General features: G+C 38.7%; 1 protein-coding gene across 6 annotated transcripts in view; it reads right to left on the bottom strand.

The window, feature by feature from the left end:
* HECW2 (HECT, C2 and WW domain containing E3 ubiquitin protein ligase 2) overlaps positions 1-21,846 on the bottom strand; it is a 392,473-nt gene that overhangs the window by 47,587 nt on the left and 323,040 nt on the right. For all 6 annotated transcript variants that reach the window (XM_040475725.1, XM_040475723.1, XM_040475726.1 and 3 more), the window contains 2 exons: positions 14,729-14,812; positions 9,345-9,454 (listed from right to left, as the gene is read on the bottom strand). In XM_040475725.1, coding sequence (XP_040331659.1) covers positions 9,345-9,454; positions 14,729-14,812 — 194 coding nt within the window. The remainder of the gene's footprint in view (positions 1-9,344; positions 9,455-14,728; positions 14,813-21,846) is intronic.

The raw sequence follows: 21,846 nt of genomic DNA on the forward strand, positions 1-21,846 counted from the left end.
ACATTTAATCAGATAGTTGGAGCCAAATTATGTGAGGAAATTTTTAAAAACCTAGCTGAGGGGTTTGGGCAGGATGCAGTGAGCGGTGGGAGGACTTTAGAGATTTCTGAGCTAGGGAGGAACATAACACATGGTGTATTTTTTTTTTAACGTTTATGTATTTATTATGAGCGAGTGGGGGAGGGGCAGAGAGGGGGAGAGAGAGAATCCCAAGCAGGCTCAGTGCTGTCAGCGCAGAGCCCCACGTGGGGCTCAATCTCACGAACGATGAGGTCGTGACCTGAGCCAAAGTCAAGCGTTGGACGCTTAACTGACTGAGGCACCCAGGCGCCCCAACACATGGTGGTTTTTCAGCAACGGTTTTCAGAATGTGTTGAGTGGATTCAGGGTGGGAAGGAGGGGAGGAATCCGAAGGGAGGGGACCCAGTTAGGAGTCACTGCAGCCATGGAGGCCTGAGGGCAGTGTGGTGACTCACTGAAACGTTTACAGTGTAAAATAAGAATTGCCAACAGATAGTAAGGAAGAAAAATAGGAAGCTCTGATGGTAACACGGTCAAGTTTTTAAACAATAAGAGTAACTGTCGTTTGTTAAGTGCCTGCTATGCATTAGAAACCACGCACTTTACAGAGAGGATCTTGGGAAACACACATTTATGAAGCAGACATTATTATTATCACCATCATCACCACTTTGTAACTAAGGAAACTGAAGTCATATGCCAGTGAATGGTAGGTTTGGGATTTGAGCCAGGTCCATCTGACGCTAAAAGAAGTGTGGAAAATGCTAGTAGACAGAGGCACATGAAGCTTTATACATGTTGTGCTGGAGACGAGAGCTGTTCAGGGTGGGCATCCTCCATAGGCACTTGAAAACGCAGTACTGGAGTTCCGGCAGGAGACCAGGCCCACACCCGTGCATTAAATGAGTTCGTGTACATAAGGCACTTTCTGAGGTTCCTGTGCATAGGTGTTAGCTGTTACTGATATTATCTGCATAGAAGTAAATACTAAAGACATGGGGAAATGCGTTAGGGTGTTAAGAATGGATTTTTTAAAAATATTTTATTCTTAAGTAATCTCTATACCCAACATGGGACTCCTACCTACAACTCTGAGAACAAGAGTCACATGCTCCACCGACCTAGCCAGCCAGGCATCCCAAAAATGGATTAAAAAAAAAAATTTTTTTTTAACGTTTATTTATTTTTGAGACAGAGAGAGACAGAGCATGAATGGGGGAGGGTCAGAGAGAGAGAGGGAGACATAGAATCCGAAACAGGCTCCAGGCTCCGCGCTGTCAGCACAGAGCCCGACGCGGGGCTTGGACTCACAGACAGCGAGATCACGACCTGAGCCGAAGTCGGACGCTCAACCAACTGAGCCACCCAGGTGCCCCAAGAGTGGATTTTTAATAGAATTGGCTATCGATCAATGATTTGCCCACAGGTCCGTTGGCACGTTTATGAATCTTTTAGCCAGAGAGCTAATAACTGTGTCATAAAGGAAACAAATAAACTTGACCTTAAAAGCTCAAGGATACAGGTGAGGCTCCTCAGCAGTGCTTCTCAATCCTGACTGCATGTTGGAATCACTCAAGAAGCTTAAAAAAAATCCCAATGTTCAGGCCACACCCAAGGCACGTTATATCAGAATCTGTGCGGCAGGACCCAGGCATAAGTGTTTTATGCAGACTCCAATTGTGCAGCCAAGGTTGAGACCCATTATCCCCTACAGGAAGGTCAAATGTAACCAATGAAACATCTGGGCAACATCCAGAGACCAACACAGAGGCAGTGCTTCCTGTGTATCTGAAAGGCACCGTTTGCAACATGAAGGAACATGATCTCCACCAGCTTAAGGCTGCTCTCTTGCATGGCTGGGGGACAGGGCAGTGTAGCACAGGGCTATTCAGGGATGGCATCATAAGGCTGTTGGTGCTGCAGTCTGAGAAACTGTAAGTTAGTAAACCCAGACAGTTCAGAAAGCAGCCGTCATGAATCAGCTTTCAAGAACACAATCATTAATAGGGAAGAGGAAAAAGAAAAACAAAAGACTGAATAAAAATCTTTCAGGACTCAAAAGAAACATGATTCTAAAGTTGGTTGCTTAAAATAAAAGCACACATACTATTGCTGTATAATTTGAGACGTTTAAAAGGATGTGGGAAATGCCATAATGCATTCCATCAATATCAATATGGACACTTAATAAAAATTAGCTCTGACTCCACTTACGCTCAGGTAAAGAGATTCAATTACAGAGACCCTGGAGACAGAAATTGTTAAATGCAAAAATTCTTTTGCTTAATAGTTCTATTATGAAAAAAATCATTTATACATTACTTCATGGTTTAAAAATTACAATAAATTATGCTCCTGGCCCTTGTCAAGTTCTTAATGCAAATCAGGTGTCACTGCCAAGAAATTCCAGGGCAGGAACGATGTTACTTCCACTTTAGAAATAAAAAATGATCTTGGAAGACTGAGTTAATAGAATTGTATGGGAACCATAACTGCCAGTAAAGTTCTAGGATACAATACTCCTATAGAGAGTAACTTTATGGTCTTTATGGTCTTAAAGAATAAAATCGGATACAAAAAAAAACAATGTTGCATTTAGGAACTGATCAAATACATGACTGACTTCATGGATAGGCAGCATTATGTTAATTATTTGCAGGAACAAATTTCAGTAACAGATATTAGGGTTTTTTTCTTTATCATTGCTAGGCAGACCTAAAGTACTTCTATAAAGTATGATACTATTTCCATTTATCATTACAAAATTGCTTAATCATGTACAAACTAAAGAATTCTACCTGACAAAATACTTCAGGTGATAGCATTAGTATTTTGGCATCAAACCGCTAGGAAGTCTGGGTCTTTTGGATTTCAGGTGTGCCAGGATCCCAGATTGCTTTGATGACTAGCACTCACCATGCACTGGATGGGATGGGGCTTGGTCTAATCCAGCTTGGCTCTGGGTGTGTACTGGAATGGATCAATAGTCCATTTCTTTCCTGGCTCACTTTCTAAAAAAAGTCTCTATGACTTTTTAAAAAATTTATTATTATTATTATTATCATTATCATCATCATTATTTTACAATTCCTTGTTAGTGAATGAGAACAAACCATCAAGCGTTACAATAATTTCTGGAAAACTCCACCTTCTGGAACATGGCTCAACAATGACAATTAACGTGAAAAAACATCTCCAAATGGCTGCCACAAAGCAGAAGCACTGAAGTCCTTGCATTTTTGCTTTACTGTCTAAGAGCAATAAAAGGCCCTAGATCACTGTTTTGAGTTTGCTGGTGCTTTGTATTTACACACTATTTTTAAAAACCAACCTGATAAGCTGATTTTTTAATCCTTGAAAATCAGAAGCTATTTATTTATTTATTTATTTATTTATTTATTTAAAAATTTATTCATTTATTTTGAGAGAGAGCGCGCGCAAATGGGAGCGGGGCAGAGAGAGAGGGGAAGAGAGAATCCTAAGCAGATTCTGCATTGTCAGCACGGAGCCCGATGTGGGGCTCAAGATCATGACCTGAGCCGAAGTGGGATGCTTAACTGACTGAGCCACCCATGTACTCCAGAAGAAATTTTTGAAAAGGCAAAGCTGTAGGGAATGCCAGTAACAGGTATTCTCTTACAGCATTAGGGGTTGGGGACAGGAGAGACTAATAACAATAGAACAAACATAAAAACACCCATATATTGTGACAGAGACCATATTTGGCTTTCCTTCAGCCTCTGGAATCACAACTCCTCTGTCTCCACCCATCCAAGGACCATTCTTTGTCTGTAGTGTTTGGTTCCTAGTACATCTTTGTAGGGCTGAGCAAAGAGAAAGAATACTTTCTGAAAACAAGTACAGTTGACCCCTGAACAACACAGATTTATAACTGGATCCACTTATATGTGGATTTTTTTCAATAAATACAGTACAGAACTGTAGTATTTTCTCTTCCTTATGATTTTCTTAATAACATTTTCTTTTTTCTAGCTTACTTTAGCATAAGAATGTAGGACATAATACATACAGCATATAAACTACGTGTTAATTGACTGTATGTTATGGGTAAGACTTCCTGGAAACAGTAGGCTATTAGTAGTTAAGTTTTGGGGGAAGTCAAAGTCATATGCAGATTTTTTTACCTCACAGTGGGGTCAGTGCCTGGAGCCCACAGAGTTCAAAGGCATAAAAAGCTACTTCAGGCTGTGGGCAAGATGGAGGAAGAGTGGAAAGAAGGGAGGAAAAGAGAGAAAGAAAGAGAAAAGAGCAGGAGATAAATAGCAGCCAAGATGCTAAGACTCCTGGAGGGAGAGAGAGGAAAAGAGGGTCCTAGTGCAGCGGGGGCGGGGGGGGGGGGGGGAAGCGGGGGGGGAAAAACTCCCTCTCAAAGCCATGCCTTCAAGACAACCTTCAGCAAAGAACCACCGTGGCTCTTCAGAGCTCTCTGGTCTGTTTGTGTTGAGTGTGACCTGGCCTAGCTTCCAGACAGTCCGGTTTTAGTCAAGTAATAACAGCTCTGTACGATGATGCCCCTGAACCACGAACTATCCTCAATGTACTGGATATGGGGAAGCAGAAAGAAATACAAAGTATTTATGAAAGAGTTTCAGCAAATGGTGGGTTAAACAAATTCTCTGACACTTAATCATAACTTTGGTTACGTGGAAAATTCACATAAGTGAGCACATCTTCAATAATATTAGATAGATTAGGTGTTATTGAATTTAAATTCCTAGAAATGTAGAGTTACAAAAGGTCCTTAAATAAACTTCTGGGTCCCATATTTGGCATAATGAACTATATGGTGTTTGGAAAGATTTTCCCCTTCTGGCATAGCTAAGGTCGGGACTGGCATTATAACGGTCCTAGAAAAACAAACCTTCACATTCCGAAATTTTGACAAATTGTAGGTGAGCACTCTAACAGCTGCAAAAAGCAGCGAGTCAAAGTTTCCGAAGCCCCTCTCTCTTCTGCACTTGAAAAGACATGTAAATATGCTCAAAATGAGGAAAAGTGTGGAAAGTTTACCAGATCCCGAGGCGTTCTGAAAGAAGATCATTCAAATTTATTATTGTCATAATTTTCAGAATATTATCCTCATACTAAAAGAGGTGAAATTCTAGTCACAAGAAGGACGAAGAGACCGCTTAAAAAAAATCTGTTTGAAATGTATCTCACAAAAAAACTTCAGGAAAGTGGTAGAAGGAGAGGCTATTTTACTCAAAAAGTCAGAAGATTCCTCCACAGGGTAAATGAGGCTAGCTAGTCTTGGCCTTGCAATATCATGTGGAATTAGTTACAGTAATGTCCACTGATACCAGGCAGTTCATCCCAATTTCAAGATCAAATGAAGCCCCCTGAAACTGAGTAGGCCAAAAATGTGGAGATGATTCTCCCTGAAAATTAAAACCACCACAAACACTGCTAGCAATTTAGATATATTTGGGTTCCGTATCTTTGGAAATCGTTTGACTCAAACTGTGCTTCCAGAATGCATCTTTACCGCCACCATGGATGACTCGTGTACATTTGTGACGCTAAATGAAAAGGAGCGACGTCAGTCACCATTTAGAATGTTCATATGGTCTCAAAGAATGCCCAGCCAGTCTCCAAGAGCACATGCCTCTGCAGGGATCGGGAAGGGACAGAATCTGTTGATCCACCTTTTTCTTGGGGAGGATGGGCTGAAGAAAAGCCCTTGGGAAGGAGAGCCTTGACTGGAATGAGCAATAATCCATACAGCTTTTCTTTTCTCTTTTCTTTTCCTTTCTTTTTTCTTTTCTTTTCTTTTTTCTTTTCCTTTCCTTTCTTTTCTTTTCTTTTTTCTTTTCCTTTCTTTTCTTTTCTTTTTCATTTATAAATGTTTATTTATTTTTGAGAGAGAGAGAGAGAGAAAGACAGAGTGCGTGTGTGTTAAGGAGAGTGTGCACATGAGCGGGGGAGGGGCAGAGAGAGAATCCCAAGCAGGCACTGTCAATGTAGGGCAGCCCGATGCAGGACTCCATCTCACGACGGTGACATCATGACCTGAGCCTAAATCAGGAGTCGGATGCTTAACCCACTGAGCCACCCAGACGCCCCACACCTTCATTTCTTTAACCACAAAGCATCAGGTAAAGGGACGACCCATTTAAACTCCATCATAATTCCTAGTAAGATAAAGACCAGTCAGAACAATTAAATACCTGGGCAGCTAGCTGTGCAAATCAGGGAGAAATGAATTCATATTTCCCAGTTACTAATGGTTTAAACATGGACAAACTACACTTCTCAGGATCAGATTTCCAGAAAGAAAGCAAAAGGGGATAAATTACCAGTTATCGGATAATTGTTATGTTGCAGGCACCAGACAAGGTGTTCTCCTCCAAGTAACCATGGGAGGTGTTTGCTATTATTCCCATTTTATAGAAAAATAAAGTCAAGTTCAGGGAAGGAAGTAAACTGTCCAAAGTCACACACAGTAATGATTGAGGCCAGCTATACATTCCATCGATTGTTCCCCTACACCTTTAAACTTACTTGAAGTGTCAGATACTTATTTCTTCTCATCCTGGATCATCAAAATAGGTGACCCTACTTTGTTCCAAAGTTGGCCTTCACTTTTGTCTCCGGCATCCTGCCTTCCCATGGGTCTCTTGTATGATCGCTGCTCCAACAAACTAGTTTCCTTCCACCCACATCTTCTGACCTCTGCACACACACATGCTCAACTTCTCCATCCTAAAACCTCTTCCTTAACCCATCTTCTCCTTCTAAGTACTGTCCTATTTTCCTTTTTTCTTACCCACCTACTTCATGAAAGAATATTCTATACTCTTGGTTTCTCCTTTACATCCTATATCATTCTGCAACTGGCCACAGTAGAGTTTATAACCTCTCATGTCATAGAAATTGCTCTGGCGAAGGACATTTATAACTTCATGACTTTCAAATCCAATGGCCTCTTCTCAGGCCTTATCCTTCTTGAATGCTTTGAGGATTTGGCCACACTCTCTATTCCTTGAAGCCTGGCTTTCCTGAAAAGACTTTCCTAATTCTCTTCCAAAATCCACTGGCTCTCTTTCCTTCATTTGCTCCTCCATCTCAGCCCATCCCTTAAATACTGGAGTTCCTCAATGTTACCATCCTCTGGTTTCTCTTCTTTCCATGAGCTTGTCCTCCTTAGTTCCTCTAATTTGCCTTGGGCTTCAACTGCCACCAGCATATGTATATGCCTGGCCACCAACCTCTCCTGAGCTCCACGATTATCTTTTCCAGACATCTTTGGTATCTCTAGTTGGATGGCTCAGAGATTCCTCAACAAACCATGTCCAAAACTAAACTCATCTAACCTCTCCCTTCCAGTCTAATCTTTTTCCTTTCCTTGGCCAATAGTTTGCCATCTGCCTAGTAGTCTCGGTGGTGGAGACCCAAAGTCCTCGTGTCTAGATCTCCTACATATCCTTTGAACTAATTTCTGTTTCTCCATCACCTCTAATCCAGCCCTTTAGCAGGTCACCCGGGTTAATGCAACAGCCTCCCAAGTGGTTTCTTAGACTCCATTCTCTTGTTTTCTTTTAAATGTTTGTTTGTTTATCTATCTATTTTTTGAGAGAGAGACAGAGCGTAAGCAGAGGAGGGGCAGAGAGAGAGGGAGACAGAATCTGAAGCGGGCTCCAGGCACTGAGCTGTCAGCACAGAGCCCGACACGGGTCTCAAATCCACAACCCATGAGATCATGACTGGAGCCGAAGTCAGATGCTTAACCGACTGTGCCACCTAGGCGCCCCACCATTCTCTTGTCTTCTAATCCAGCCTCCAAATTGCTGCCAAACTGATCTTTGTATAACAGGATATTCCTCTGTTTATAAATTTTCAGTCGCTCCATATGGACTACAAAATAAAGCTTCAATGACCAACTAGCCCTGGCCTATCTTTCCAACCTGAGCTTTGAGAACTTGCTCTTACTTGTATCTGTTAATGGCTTAAACTACTTCCATGCTTCTGAGACTCAGCTTACGCTCCTCATTCACCCAGAACACCTTCCTTCCTTTGGCTCGCCTTCATCACCCTTCAAGGCTCGCTCATACCTGTTGTCTTCATCTTTCCCCAAACACCCGCTCCCAGTCTTGAAGGAAAAAACCATTCCCGTATCTGTGTTCCCAAACTTCTCTTCATTACAGAACTAACCACAGGGCTTTACAGAGTTATTTGTGGACTCAGTGCCCCACCACCAATCCTTCAAAGGCTGAGATGGTATTATTCATCTTTGTAGCACCAGAGTCTAATTCCTTGCTTGGATCATAGTTGGATGCTCAATAAATCTGTGTTAAAGAACAAATTAATAGACCTTTTCCTGTTTGTGGTATTCAATTAGGCAGTAGCTTCATTATCATAGGATTTATGAAAACATGTCATATATCAAAGACCATAGAGTAGCTTCTAGGGACACATATGGAGGTTGTATTTCTATTAAAACAGTTTTAAATTCTGATAGCTATTAAAGTGTAAACAATACACGGTCTATAATAAAAATAAATACAGCTGATGTTCTGTCAACATGATGACTACTTTCCTTTAAAAAACTCATTTCCTAAACTGCATTTTCTACCATCCATTCATCCATACATCCATTTACTGCTTAATTCATACCATACCTCTTTCAAAAAAGAATCTGAACTTAAAAATTTTAGTTTGTTGGGAGCCTGGATGGCTCAGTTGGTTAAGCTTCTGACTCTTGATCTCGGCTCAGGTCATGATCTTTTTCTGCCCCTCCCCTGCTTGTGTGTGCACTTTCTCTCTCAAAGTAAATGAATAAACTTAAAAATTTTATAAAAATTTTAGTTTATTTTCTCTAGCAATATGTTCTATCTACCCATGTGTCTCTAGTCTTCCTATCTAATGCAGTTAGTGATTATTGCAGGAAAAAACTATCCAAGTCCATTCAACTAATTTTAATCCTGTATTATTTCTTGAAAGTAGAGATTTCTTTTTTATTGGAATAAGATTTCTAACTAGGACGTTTTAAATCCCAAAGCTAACATAACACTTTGTGTCCTGATATGTTCCAATATATATTAGGCACTACATGATATAATGAAAAGTAAATCCTGTATCTGAGTATATCATACTGCTAACATTTATCCTCCTATTTCGGAATGTCATTATTTTCCTGTCAAAATGAATTGCCATGGAAACAAGCCGTGGCACACAATGTGCATTTGTGCTAACACTAAAGATACGCCCAAAGTGTTCCCTTACTGTCCTTTACAAAGGGCAGAAGGTCTGACTTTAGGGTACACTTCTCAGAGGATTCACCATGAGCAGCAGGTGGGACTCACCTGGTGAGTTCTGGGGAGAGGACACGGGGGAGCCACGTGGGGACTGACAGTAGCTGGGGTGAAGTAAGGCATGTGGAGGCACATAAGACATTATCTCTTCTTCAAATAAACTGGGGAAAGACAAGAAACAAAATGCATACTTTAGCCAAATAGGTGGGGAGAAGCCTCATTCCACATGAGTAAGACAGTCAATTTCTCACTCTGAGGTCCAGTTCACATTCCAGAGGGAGCGCTTGTCCTCCTCCTGTAGGTAATTCTTGGGACAAACAGCCGTCTGTTGCAACTTCTGTGAAACCTGTGATTATTTGCCTATTTTCCTACCAACTTTGGACAAGATTTTTTTTCCTTTTTTCAAGTTTTTATTTAAATTCTAGTTAGTTACCATGCAGTGCAATATTAGTTTCAGGTGTAGAATTTAGTGATTCATCACTTACATGTAATACCCAGTGCCCATCATAACAAGTACCCTTAATCCCCATCACCTATTTGGCCCATCCCTGCCCACCTCCCTCCAGCAACCCTCAGTTTGTTCTCTATAGTTAAGAGTCTGTTTTCCAGTTTGCCTCTCTTTTTTCCCATGTTCATCTGTTTTGTTTCTTAAATCCCATATACGAGTACAATCATATAGTGTTTGTCTTTCCCTAGAACAACTATTTGTTGTTCCCCTAGATTTCTATTTTGCCACTTTAATATGTGAGTCTGAATTTCCATGTTTGCTTGATCACGGTACCTAGGTTTTTAGATTTAAGAATAAGATTCAAACACAGCAGACAATGTTTATTGAGAACTCATAACAGAAGCTCAGAATATATTCTCTACCTTCGTTCTAAAAAATATACAACCGGGTCTCAATGTGCAAAGGGTTCAGGATTTAACTGGACAATTAAAAGCCAAATAAAACAAAACACCTCCTAAATAATTACAACTCCTAAATAACTAGCTCCCTTATTTACTCAGGCTTCACAATGTTTTTTAAATGTGAGGATTTTGATTTTAGATTATTCAGTCCAGTGTCTTTTGTCTCCCTATTGAAATTTTTCTTTCTAGGACTCTCCTAAAAGATATTAACCAGGGACATGAGATCTTAGAATGACAGACTTTTCATTAAATATTCTGATAAAAATACTACCAACTGCACTAAGCTCTTGACAGTTGATGAAGTAGAATTAAAATAATAATAAAAGTAAGAGCCCTGGTGTTTTTTAATTAAGAGGTAGAAGCAGGTTTTCATCCCACTTGGCCAAATCTAGAAACCTGTTACCTGTTTTCAGAAAACACTCAGAAAAAAAGGAGCACCAGTTGAATCACTCAGAGATTAAGGAAAAGACTCTCAAGGGTTATAAGCACTGGTTCTCAACTGAGGCAGTTTTGCACTCCTCTCATAGCATTTGGGGACTTTGGGCAATGTCAGAGGACATTTTTGGTTGTCATAATTGGGAAAGGGTACGTTTTTGGTATCTAGTGGGCAGAGGCCAGCATGCTGATAAACATCTTGTAAAACACAGAATAGTTCCTTGCAACAAAGGTGTATCCAGACCAAAATGGCAATACTTTTGAGGCTGAGAAATCCAGGGTTATAGCAACGCAATAACAACGTGATGATTCTTGTGCTGGTTCTTCATTCACATGCACACGTCTGCCACGCTGCTGTAGCAAATTTTTAGACATGATATTATTTTTTAAAGCCATCTTTCCACTTTTAAACTACAAAAGTCAAAAGTTTTGGAAACAGAAGCAGGAATTAATCATATGTATAGTACCAAATTGAGCCCCGAAAAGGTCCTTTTTCTTTGTCAATAAATCAATGACCATTGAAATAATGTGAATTTTAAATTAATTGAAGGGAAAGTCCCATGTAACAGTTGATCCCACAAAGGTCGGTAAACCTATAACTACATTAACTGAAGAGCAAGAATTAACACACTCTCCTTGGATACCTATACCTGTGTCCTTTTGCTCCATTTATCATTTCCTTTAAATACAATCAATACTTTGATATCTTTTATATTGATAGAAATATTTTTATTAGAAAATTTAATACATAAGAGATAGAGAGTAATATAAAAACACTTAAGAGATATCATCCAGGATTCACAAATGTTATCACTATTATTTTTGCTTCAGACAAGCACACATGCATACTTACAGACCTTTATAAATCTGCATATACATGCATGTATAATCTGTATGTGTATAGTGTGTAAGTGAAGCCCCTCTTGTCCTCCTCTATCAGGACTTTAACAAGGTATCCTCCTTCCATAGTTTTATATTTATAACATATATCCATAGATGAATATAGTTTTGCCTTATGCACTGCTAAAAAACTACATAAGGGCTATGTAAGTATATAACATTCTTGAACTTATGTCGACACATAAGTATCTAGTTTATGACTTTTACCTGCTATGCAGGAGTCCATTCTATGAACAAATCAATTTCTTTACCTGTCTCTTTTAACAAACATTTAATGTTTTTCAACTTTGTGCTTTTATCAGTAACGGTGCAATGAGGATCCTGTGTTTCTTGCCCCATGAACCTGGAAGATTTCTTAGTATAAATATGGTATGTATCTAAGAACAGAATTGCTCTGTCATAACACGTATGCCTTTTTAACTATACAAGGCATTGTCAAATTGTACTCTGAAAAAGTTGCAGAAATTGTAATCCCACCAAGTCCAGACAGTAGTAGAGTCCCTAAATCTCACCTTATATATTATCCCACTTTTTGATTTTTTTTCATCCGATGGTGTGAAATACTATTTCATTACTGGAAATTGCATTTTATGATTGCTAGCATCTTTCTGTAAGTTTACTGGCTATTCTTACTTCAATTTTATGACATGCCTTTGTATACCCTCTGCCCATTTTTCTCTTGGGCTCTTTTCTTCTAAATTGATTTAAAGGCACTCTTTGTGCATTCATAATATCTTTGTTTTATGTGTTGTGAATATATTCTTTCAGGGTGTTACCTTTCATTATGCCTTATATATGGTATCCTTCATTATATAAAATTTAAAATTCTAACGCAGCTAAATTTATCAATCTGATAGAAGTACATTTTTTATAAGAGTTGAGTGAATGAAAGAATATATGAAATAGAATAATCATTAACAAATGCAGCAAGGTCGTTTACAAATTCCTGAGTTTTAGAACAGCTATTTTGGAAAATAACCTTACATGGGCTTATTTTGAATTGAATAATTTCCTAGAACTACGGCATGTCTACACTGCGGCTTGCCGATAATCAAGTCCATTTGTAAGAGGAGTGATTTTCCTTTTTAAGAAATAGACACAATACAAAAATAGACACAGAGTCTTTCACTACATGTGCAACTAGCCCATTGCTGGAGTTTATAGTCACTGATTCAAACTACTCAAACTCCAAAGTAAAATGAAAAATACAGAACTGAGGATATCTGAAAATGTTTTAGTAACTATTAAACATTATTTAAGTAGACACATGTAATAATTGTGTCACCATTTGTACAATTATTAAAATAATAAATTACATTTGATCATCTAAATGAAATAACTCTAGAATTGAATACATCATTTGCATGTAATTATAGAACAATTATTTAATAAGTGAATGTCTCATGCTTCTCCAAAGACCCATTAACTTCAAAGAACATGCTTATTTTCCAAATGGGGGAAAGTGTAGCCTTGCTCTTAATATGTGTTTATATATGTATGTATATACGTGTGTGTGTGTAGATATACATATATATGTATATATGTATATATAAACATACATAAAACATACATGTACATCAGTTTTCAAATATTTTAAAATTCAACCACATAACACATAGAAACTCATGCAAACAGCAGTGTTTATTAAAGTACAAATATTCTAAGCTATATTGTAACTTAAAATATTTAGGACTATACCATCTAAAGATTATTTAACTAAGACAAGGTGAATAATAATCATGATTTCTGTTTTGTAATCATTTTTGTTTCTACTAATTCCAAAAGCAGAATTCTTTGGCGTAAATTAAAAGCTTTAGATGTCTAGAGTGAAGCGAGAGTGTCATATCCTAGTCAGAATTTTGTAACAAAACTATTTTATCACCAACTAAACTATGGTAGAAACATCATGCCACATACTAATTGACCAACAGTCTGTTTTCAGAACTAGCTCATTCTGGCAGAGTCACAGTCATCTCTCAGACTGAGAAGCGACCCTGCCTCCCAACAGGTCTTGTTGAGAATCAGGTAAGGTGAAGTCTCTGGGGGACATGATTTGAATTATGCTCCAACTATCCAGTAAAGGAAAACAATTTTTTGACTTCAGTTTTACAAATAGGGCAACTACCACGTAGGCAGTTAGAAATGGTTAGGGTGTAGATCATCATGAATATCACAAAGGAGATCGTTAGTTAGCACTTTGGGATAAATAAAACACTGTGTGGTTGGTTCAGCATGATTTTCCCTTTAATTCTTTGGAAGTTACAGTGGTGAGTGTCTTGACTATTGGGTAGAGCAAGGTGTTATTTTACTCTAGCCTCCTACATTTGTGGGATAATATTAAAAATGAAAACTCTTATGAAAACTTGCCAGTTTCCCTTCTAAACTCTCTAAAATTTAAAACCAAAGCTGATCTAACCATCAGGAAAGAAAATACAATAGGTTAATTTTTATTTTTTTTTAACGTTTATTTATTTTTGAGACAGAGAGAGACAGAGTATGAATGGGGGAGGGTCAGAGAGAGAGAGGGAGACACAGAATCCGAAACAGGCTCCAGGCTCCGAACTGTCAGCACAGGGCCCGACGTGGGGCTGGAACTCATGGACCGGGAGATCATGGCCTGAGCTGAAGTCGGGCGCTTAACCGACTGAGCCACCCAGGAGCCCCACAATTGGTTAATTTTTTGAAGGGCCATCAAGTTGGCAGTGAGTACCAGTCACCAAATTGCAACTTTCTGATCTAACTTCCAAAACCTAAACTCTCAAAATCACTTTAAAAAATCAGGACAAATCAGAAAAAGGAGAAAAGCATACTTTGAGGGAAAAAAAATTGAAAGAAAATATAAATTCAACCTCTCTTCTACTCCAAAGGGGTAAAGCCCTGTATACCCTTCTGTTCCATTCTGTGAGGGGACATTTTATCCATCGGCCTCTACTAACCTTGCACTTCTCCAGCACCACCTCATTTATCACCAGGGTAAAAGAATATACATCAAACACATCTTAGGATAAGAAATGCAATCTGAAATGAATTATCACTAAACCAGCATGCTACATTTTCAACATGAGTATTCCACAAGTCTTTGAAAATAATGGAGACATTCTTAGGCTACGAATATTGGCATATTATTTTCTAAAATGCTCCACAGTATCTGATGACAGAAAGACTTTCTACTTCAAAAGCTGGTTACCTACCTCAGCAACATGACAAGGTCTGCATCACTTGAAAGACGCACCAATCCTGGGGTCCCTTCAGTTCGGATAAATTGGATCTTCTCCCTATGCAAGCGAAGAAACAGCTCAAAACATATGTGGTAGGCTTTTGAAACAAAACTGAGTGACTTAGGTACCATTTAAAAAATAGTAGCCACAACACACACACACACACACACACACACACACACACACACACAATGTTATACAAACATATACAAATATTTATGTTATATGTTATATAAACATATATATATATATTATATATGTAAAACATTTATATATACAGTATCTATCATGTGGTATCTAATGCATAATACGGGAATCCACATCCAAGAGAGACATCGTCCTTGCTTTCAAGGAGGACCCAGTGAGCATCAACATCACCACGTCCTAATGCTGGAAAAAGCTTCCTTTATTGCTTTCATTCATTTTGCTACCCATGCACTATTAGAGGTAGTGGTACCATCCAACCCAGTCTTTGCTTTGAGTTAAAGCCTGCTGTGGGCTTGAATCTGAGCAACTGTCTAGATCATTCAGGGTAATTCCCTGTTATTCCGAAAAGCGCGCGCGTGTGTGTAGGGATATTCATCTATTTTCCTGGGGGTATACCTCTAAATTATGTGTGATGAGCACATTCTTACTTGGAGACAGATAGTATCTATTTATTATATATTCAATATAAAGGCATATGGCTCTTTGAAATAACTGAAAAATCCAAAACACTTTTAGTTACTACAGTTGGTGGAACAGATTATGTGTATACCTGTGCAAATGTGTCTATACTTATACTTACACATACCAAACATGACAATGTGAGCTATTTCTGCCATTATTTTATTACATATTATGTAAAAATGGCATGTTTTTCTTTTTGATGAGTCACCATATGCTACTATCTTCAATTCTTTATATGAATAAAATTTTAATACAAATTTTCCTGTTGCTTCCCTTCATTTACATGATACTATTTTAAAGCACACCGTATTAATTTGTATAAGGTAAAGAAAAAAAGCTACATTGGAGAAAAGTGGTCTTGGAGAAAAATGAACAATAACTTAATCCAAGAAATATTCTTATAAGGGTCAGTAAGAACATACTTTGATCCTGAACAATCAAAAGCTATCTCCAGTAAATCCACAGTTTATCTCCTTAGCCCGTCATCACAATGGATCAGGCAAACAAACAAACGAGAAAACAAACAGGGTGCACACTTTCCTTCCACTTCTTTAACTGGAGCTACACAGAGCAAGGTGAGTGATATGGACTGTGGCTTCCTGGGAACAAGGAAAAGATCACAGCTTCCTGAGTCACACGGATGACAGAGTGATGAAAGGGAAAGACACCAGAGGAAATACGCCAATTGGGAAACTTTTCATCACTTTTCAGATACTATTAGACAGTGAAGGCAACTGGTCTGATTCTTTAAGCCAGAACATACCAGAGGCAAGCTGAGGCTAGTTTTCTACCAGGCCAGCTAATTTATGGCACTGACCAGCCAAGAGTCATATGCTTTCAGGAACACGACACTGGGGCTGTCTGTCATCTGGTGCACACTGTGCCACTAAGGACCTTCTTATACTAACATTCATTCTTTCACTTTTCTGAGGGTCTACTGCGTGCTGGGCCTGGTTATCACACACTAGGTATCCAATAGGGTCGGAGACCTAGTTCCTTCCTCAAAGAGTTCATGGAGCACTGGAAGAGAGAAAGCCAATTCTAGTATTATATGAAAATATTTAAATAGAATAGGGCCATTCCCTTCACTGGATTCTGTTTAGGCCTTATACCCACCCTTATCCCATAAAGTCCTTTCACATAAAAACAAAGAGGGCACTGGTTCACTGAACGTCAAGAAAGCACACGAAGGCCGAGGAAGAGAAGGTCGGCAGATAGTCTCAGAAATGTCGCCAATCTTTTCTAAGAAAAACAAAAACAAACGGGAACTACATCTTGGTTATTAGGTATTTGCCTGATATTCCATACCAGTATTTCTCAAACTGGCATCACTGTCTGCTAGAAATCTATAGACATCATCTCAAATTCTGGGGGAATTAAAAAATTCCACATTTTCACATTGAGGATCAAAACTGCTACTATTTAGGCAGGCACGTTTTGGATAATCTGAATGACACTATGACTGAATACTGCCATCTGACTTCAGTTCTCCTGTTTGCATTGACAAGACAGTTGTTGCTCCAAGATCAGAGAGGAAAGTGTTGGTGAGCAGGCCATGAGGTGGGCAGGGCCTTGGATGGTAAGTGTGGTAGGAGCAGTCCCCATCTACCACACACACACAATTCTCTTACCAATTAAAAAGGCAAAGCTTTTCTTTTGCAGTATTAATTTGCATACTGACATTGATGAACTGGGGCAAGGTTATGTATATATATAAATTGCTATAGGCTAAAGAAATAACAAAATAAATGGATTTGAAATTGTTTTTAATGTTTTTACTCATTTTTGAGAGAGAGAGGCACAGAGTGCAAGAGGGAGAGGGGCAGAGAGAGACAGGGAGACACAGAATTTGAAGCAGGCTCCAGGCTCTGAGCTGTCAGCATTGAGCCCAACGTGGGGCTCAAACTCATGCATGAATGGTGAGATCGTGACCTATGCCGAAGTCGGATGCTTAGCTGCCTGAGCCACCCACGTGCCCCTGATTTTGAAAGTAAATTATGCATTTAGGTTAACTAAAGCCTTAAAGATGTCACAGTTTATTATAAGAACAAGTTTTACAATACTTTTTTACAAATAGAAAAGTAGTGGTAGAATCATCACAGGGTTCATTTAAAAATATTTTTTTCTTTAGTATTGCAGTGGGGGGTATTAAATGAATTGGCTCATCAAAACAATGAATTAGTAGGTAAAAATAAAATTGGTAGGTAAATTAGGAGACAAAAATAAGCTACTGATTTAGAAAAATGATGGTGACAATATTGCCACAGATGCTTTTGGTGAACCATTAGATACAAAATGGAAAGAATCAAGTCAAACACAAGTGAAACAAAAAGCACAAATGTATCTTTCCACTGACCACGATCTCAATACTGGTAATTTGGATTCCGAACAACAAAATCTCACATTAATATGATTCAATTAAATGTTATTTTTTACAGTTTTTCCTTAATTTATATGTCTTTTGGTTTTATAGTTCATAAAAGTTGTAAGAAGTGTTTGCATATTTTATATTTGTGCACACTTACATTTCACTAAAATAAAAGGGATTAAAGTCAACATTGTAGATCTGCAATATTTTTCCTTTTAGAATGGAAAATAACAGTTTTGGCTCCTAACAATTTTCCATGAGTCCACTCAGTGACTAAAATAAACATAACAAGCTTGAGCAGTATTATTAAAGATACATATGACTCTGATTAGAAGGACATTTGAGAGCTATATTACTATATTCAAGTTTATTTTATCAATTTACAGAGTTAGAAGGAATCTGTCGCAGTCCTTTTCATTCCTATCTTCACTGCATTCATTCTAATGAAGAAATCCTATTCAATTTTCGTGGTTCCTAACGAGGATTAAGATAATACTCAAATAACACTTTCTATCTGACCCTCTCTGCATGGGTATGTTTCTCTCTGTGTGTCCTTTAGAATACGTTCCAGCACGTCCCCCAGTGTACTTTCTCACTGGGCTGGCCATTCACTTACAACATAAATTCCTTTTGAAACATGAGGGGGTTCTTTGAGAAAGAGAGAGAGAAGGGGGAGAGAGTGTGAGTTGGGGAGTAGGAGAGGGAGAGAGAGAACCCTAAGCAGGCTCTGTGCTGTCAGTGCCTGGGGCTTAGTCCCTTGACGGTGGGATTGTGACCTGAGCCGAAATCAAGAGCTGGACGCTTAACTGACTAAGCCACTCAGGCGCCCTGAAACATGAATTTCTTCAAAGTAAAAGCCGTTCCTCCTTTATTTTCATGTTCCCCAAGTACCTAGCATTGTGCTATGCACATAAGGAATGCTCAGTAAAACACAACCGGGCACAAGATTATAACAGAGTCGGCTCCTAACAAATTTCTCTGACTCCACTCAGTGTCTGAAATAAACTATCATTTTTTGTTGTGGTGCAGAAAAAGAGAAGCAGAGAGCTGACATCAGATTGTTTGCTAAAACAGAGCCCCCCCCCCCCACCCCGGGAGGGAAGTGCAAAGGCAGATAAAGAGGCAATCTTTTAATACGAACATTTACGACTGTTCTAACAAGATACTAAACTGTACAGAGACAACACAGGAAAAGCTTGCTAGCTGTTGCTGTCTCTCAGTTAGACCTTTGTAACCACTTCCTCAAGTGCACAGAATCACCCCAGAAGATCAACGCTAGCAGAAGATCATTTGAGGACAATGAAACATAGTCTCAAGACCGGAATTCCCACAGAACATACTCTCATTGAAACCAACCAACATTTTTGGTGAAGTTAAAGAAGGGCACGTGACTAGAAACAATCAGAAGCAGCAATGCCTCGAAACCACAAAAACTCTCTGGACTGCAGACTCTGTACCCACATACCATTCAGTAACACCTTCAAAAATACATGGTCTAAAAACACTGCCTGAGGGCAATTTTAGAGAAATCCCATGATTTCTCTAATGGTGTAACGCCAAGAAAGGAGAATTAGCATCGACTATTTGATTGATTGCTCATACCCTTTACTATAGTCACAGGACATGGTCTGACTTGAAGGATAGAGCCACACAGTAGAAAGATCAATGTTTATTTCTACTTCCCATAAGATTTGGAAATGTAGGTCTGTTATGGTCACATGATTCTCACAAATAGAAACGGAATCAACCTGAAACCCAAAATAATTATCCCTATACCTGGGGAAAGCTAGACCAGCAGGGAGTAGATTTACTGGCTAGACCTCATAACCACACAAGAGTGATTATTCTCAACTCTTAATTCAGTTTTATGACACATAGATCCTTGCTCATAATGTAGTGTTGTACAAATACCAATACCAAAAATTTAATTGAATTTGTATTCAGTATATTCACTAATAAAATATCATTAAAAGGTTCTTTTTTAAATGAATATATTTGTCTCCAAATAAAATATCAGAACATATTATTTTGACTTTTATTTTAATGTCACATATATAAAAAGCTTCTTAGCATGAATACTGTCTTCTAATGAGAGCCCCTAGTAGGATACAGTAACCCATGGAGGACAGTGCCCACTTGAAGGAGGTGGTACTGACTTATGGATGTTGAGTTTTCTAGCCAAGGAAATAAATCTTTTCTGAGGAAATAAAAAAAAAAAAAAAAAAGGGAGACGAAAAGTTGGTAGCATCGCATTTGCATGACAGATAAAGTTAGAGGGAGCAGTGACTTAAATACAGCAGTTGAAAGCTAAAGCCATATCCCATTGCATAGAAAACCATAGCCTTTCTACGATCACAGATACGCAAGTGCAGTCTCAAGGAAGAGGAAACTACACATGGATACAAACTAAATAAACTGCTGGCCATTCTCTGGTTTACGAGGAATCACAAGCAAACAGAAAAACACAAAGTAAATAGGTGTATCCATTTGACTCTCCCTCCGGCTAGCACTTTTCCTCGTTATACTCATGGAGAGCATAAGAAGGGATATTGCTTTTAAGCGGCTGTGCCACAGATGAGGAAGCATACACACAGAAGGATGCTGGTATGGGGAAGCCTCGCTTGGAATATGAATATAAGGCCCACTGTTACCTTTGACACACAATTACACAGTGGCTCTATCCCATGCATAAATCTTTTATTAAAGGTATCACTGAAACACGAGATTAAAGAGCCCCAACTGTTTCCCCACCCCTGCGTTTGTGGGAATGCGTCTTACGGTGCAGGTTCTCACTATAAAAGCAGAATGTTCTCTTACATATACGAACTTCCCCATTATGTTGTTGTGATAAGCAGGATGCTTAACTACCACAAACTTTTCAGAAAATAAAAGTGCACCATGACACACACTCTAAGAGGAACAGCATTATCTCACTGATTTATGTCCCTGCTTCCTTCTACTTGTCATGACAGCATAAGCTTTTTATGATCAGATTCTGTAAATAGTTTCAGAAAGCATAAATAATTCAGAAATAGAAACTTGTAAGTACTTTGGAATAAAGCGGAAACTTATCTCAAAACCTATCAAATAACTTCTTGCCATTAGATCACCCTGTGAGAGCTACGTTAGAAGAATGGGCTCAGCTGAAGACCCTGGGTGTCACTAAAAAAGAAAAATCCTTGCCAATCTTTAGGAGATTAGAGACTCTTAAGACTTTGAAAAGCAGAAAGAAAGACAAAAACAAAACTGAAAGATACCAACTGGGGCCCAGCAGTTTTCCCTCTGTCAGGGTCTATTAAGGTTCTGTCAAATCACTGGAGACAACGATGCTGTTAGATGTGCTGTTCAGGTAGATTAAATCATCTGATATCTCCCATGGTGGAAATGTAAAGATATGTTAAACCGCTGTAAATAATAATGTGGAGAGCAGAGTAAAAGTAGAAACCTTGGGCTTCCTCTTTCTTGTTTTTTTTTTTTTTTTTTTTTTGGGAGGGGGTACTTTGACAGGAATAGATACTGACTAGAAGTATGTCTATGCAGTGGGGCTAGAGCTGGTGGGAAAGAAAGAAAACCGAGTTCTCCTTATTTTGTGGTTAGCAAAAGAGGAGAGATTTGTTTTTTTGTTTTGCTTTGTGGTCCAGAATCTAAGATCTCTCATTAGACAACTGAGGAGTTTATTTATGCAATTTTGCTAACTAAAACTTCTTACACAAGATGCTCCAGTGGACCATGGATTACTGAGTAGATGCTATAGTACACGAATATGCAAAATGACAGCTCGTCTAAATTTTATGACTTTCTTGTGAGTGATTGGGAACAGCATGCTTGTCAGGTTGGGAAAAGCACTGAGACTTGAGTTAGATGTTAACTAATGTGAAACTGGGATTTCTGTTTGTTTGTAAGTGATATTTATACTCATACTTGAAATTACATGTAGCCTTTAGAAACTCTGGAAGCTAATGACATCTTTAAAGCTATAAGAGACTGACAGGAGATGGGGGGGGGCAAAATGGGCAGAGGGGGTCATACAAACTTCCAGTTATAAAATAAGTAA

The sequence above is a fragment of the Herpailurus yagouaroundi genome, unplaced genomic scaffold (assembly GCF_014898765.1).
Source record: "Herpailurus yagouaroundi ecotype Mexico unplaced genomic scaffold, PumYag 140, whole genome shotgun sequence".
NCBI lineage: Eukaryota > Metazoa > Chordata > Mammalia > Carnivora > Felidae > Herpailurus > Herpailurus yagouaroundi.